General features: G+C 36.6%; 1 protein-coding gene across 1 annotated transcript; it reads right to left on the bottom strand.

The window, feature by feature from the left end:
• Positions 1-860: 860 nt before the first annotated feature.
• LOC142425538 (olfactory receptor 4F3/4F16/4F29-like) lies at positions 861-1,802 on the bottom strand. The gene has a single exon (XM_075530798.1). It carries the CDS (start codon positions 1,797-1,799, stop codon positions 861-863), a length of 939 nt encoding a protein of 312 aa, XP_075386913.1. The 5' UTR covers positions 1,800-1,802.
• Between the last annotated feature and the right edge of the window lie 265 nt (positions 1,803-2,067).

Genomic DNA, 2,067 nt, shown 5'->3' with positions numbered 1-2,067 from the left:
ATGAGTTGTACGTGCCCCCAATAAAATGATTTAAAAAAATAAGGAATGTAGAGGATCAACAGAACAGGCAGTCTGCAACATGGTGTAAACAAGAATCAAAGTTCACTTTTGTCCCGAGTAGTCAGCACTATTAAGACAACAGAATGACTTGGGCTGAGGATTCTATTACTAAAGTTATGATGGCAGGCATATACTAGAGTGAACACAGAGACATTAGCCTAAAAACACCTGATATTAAATATTTAAAGAATCCAGCTACTGGTAACTACACTGTTCTGATTCCCTGATCATTAATACTCTCTTCATTTTTTAACTTCCCAGAGTTTTCCCTGGGGTGAAAAAGAGAGTTAGGGCCATGTCGAAGTCCAGATCACTTGACAGATTAGTTTTGTATATGACAGATTAGTAAATTGGCAACTTTTAAAAAAGTATTACTATCTATCTATCTATCTACTTATATTTTGCTTTCCTCTTCACCCAATCAATAAGTGTCTGCACATCTGGAAATTGTCGATGTCTTCTCTAAACTGGTATTTGAGTAGATAGTTCCATCTGGCACCAATTTTTTAGTGCCACAATTCCTGTATAACTCCCTTATCAACACCGAAGAGACTCTGTTTTGAAGCTGGACCATGGTAATGTTTCCTGAGAAATTTTCTTTTCCTGGAAATGCTTTTACTCCATCACATGCTCTCAGTCAACAGTAAGCAACTTATTTTCTCAACTAGTTTGAAAACAACTGTATTATTTTAATCTGACACATCTAAATATTATGAATATACTCGAAACACTTGTTATTGGGAAATATAATTATAATGTTACTCTAAAGCAGTAGGAAAATTTCATAGTAATTCTATCACTTAAGAAATTTTTCTGTAAACAATAATTTGAAGGCACACTCGGCTTATTGCCACCTTCATCTCTTTGTTCCTGAATGTATAGATTACTGGATTCAGAAAAGGAGTGAGAAATGCATCAAAAATGGCCAGGAATTTGTCCAGCTGTGATGTTGGGTGAGGCCAGGTATAAACAAAGATGCAAGGACCAAAGAACAAAATCACCACCATGACATGAGATGATAAAGTGGACAGAGCCTTGGATAAGCCACCTGAGGAGTGTTTCCGAACTGTAATCAGGATAAAGATGTAGGAAATAATGAGTATAAAGAATGACCCCAGAGATATAAATCCACTGTTGGCTGTGACCATGAACTCTAGTTTGTAAGTGTCTATGCAGGCAAGTTTAATAAATCGAGGAAGGTCACAGTAGAAGCTGTCCAGGACATTAGGGCCACAAAATGGCAATTTGATAACAAAAACTAGTTGAACCACAGAGTGAATCAAACCAATTATCCAAGAAGAAACCAAGAGCAAAATACACAATTTTGGGCTCATAATAGTTAAATAATGGAGAGGTTTACAGATGGCCACATATCTGTCAAAGGCCATGACTATGAGCAGCACCATCTCCACACCACCTATGACATGAATGAAGAAGATCTGAGCAATGCAACCTTCAAAGGAGATGACTTTTCGTTTTCTGAAAAGGTCATAAATCATTTTTGGGGAAGTGACAGAAGAAACACCCAGATCAATAAAGGAGAGATTAGCCAACAGAAAATACATGGGAGAGTGTAAGTGAGAGTCCCAGGCCACAGTAAGGACAATGAGGGAGTTTCCCATCATGCTTGCCACATAAAACATGGAGGAGAAAACAAAGATGACAAGTTGAATCTCCCAGGAATTGGAGAGTCCCAGGAACACAAACTCTGATACCACAGAGTGATTTGCTCCATCCATTGATTTATCTGGTAGAGTGTTCTAAATGATTAGATAAAATAAAATACAGAGAAAACAAAAATAAGAATTACATTCATGCTCAGAATTATAATGATCATTATTCAAGGATATTCACATGTTGCAAACTTTATATTCCCTGAATTCATTTGTGGTGCCATATAATAATTAAAAATCATTTACCTGTAGTAACCTAATGCAGTGTGTCACATCGATGTGCAATATCTCTATCACTATGATCTCCTGGGACAATCTTACTTCTATGAAAAAA

This window comes from Tenrec ecaudatus, chromosome 14, assembly GCF_050624435.1.
Source record: "Tenrec ecaudatus isolate mTenEca1 chromosome 14, mTenEca1.hap1, whole genome shotgun sequence".
In the NCBI taxonomy this organism is placed as follows: Eukaryota; Metazoa; Chordata; class Mammalia; order Afrosoricida; family Tenrecidae; genus Tenrec; species Tenrec ecaudatus.
Note: the sequence above shows the minus strand (reverse complement) of the source record. Positions and strands in the feature narration are given on the sequence as shown.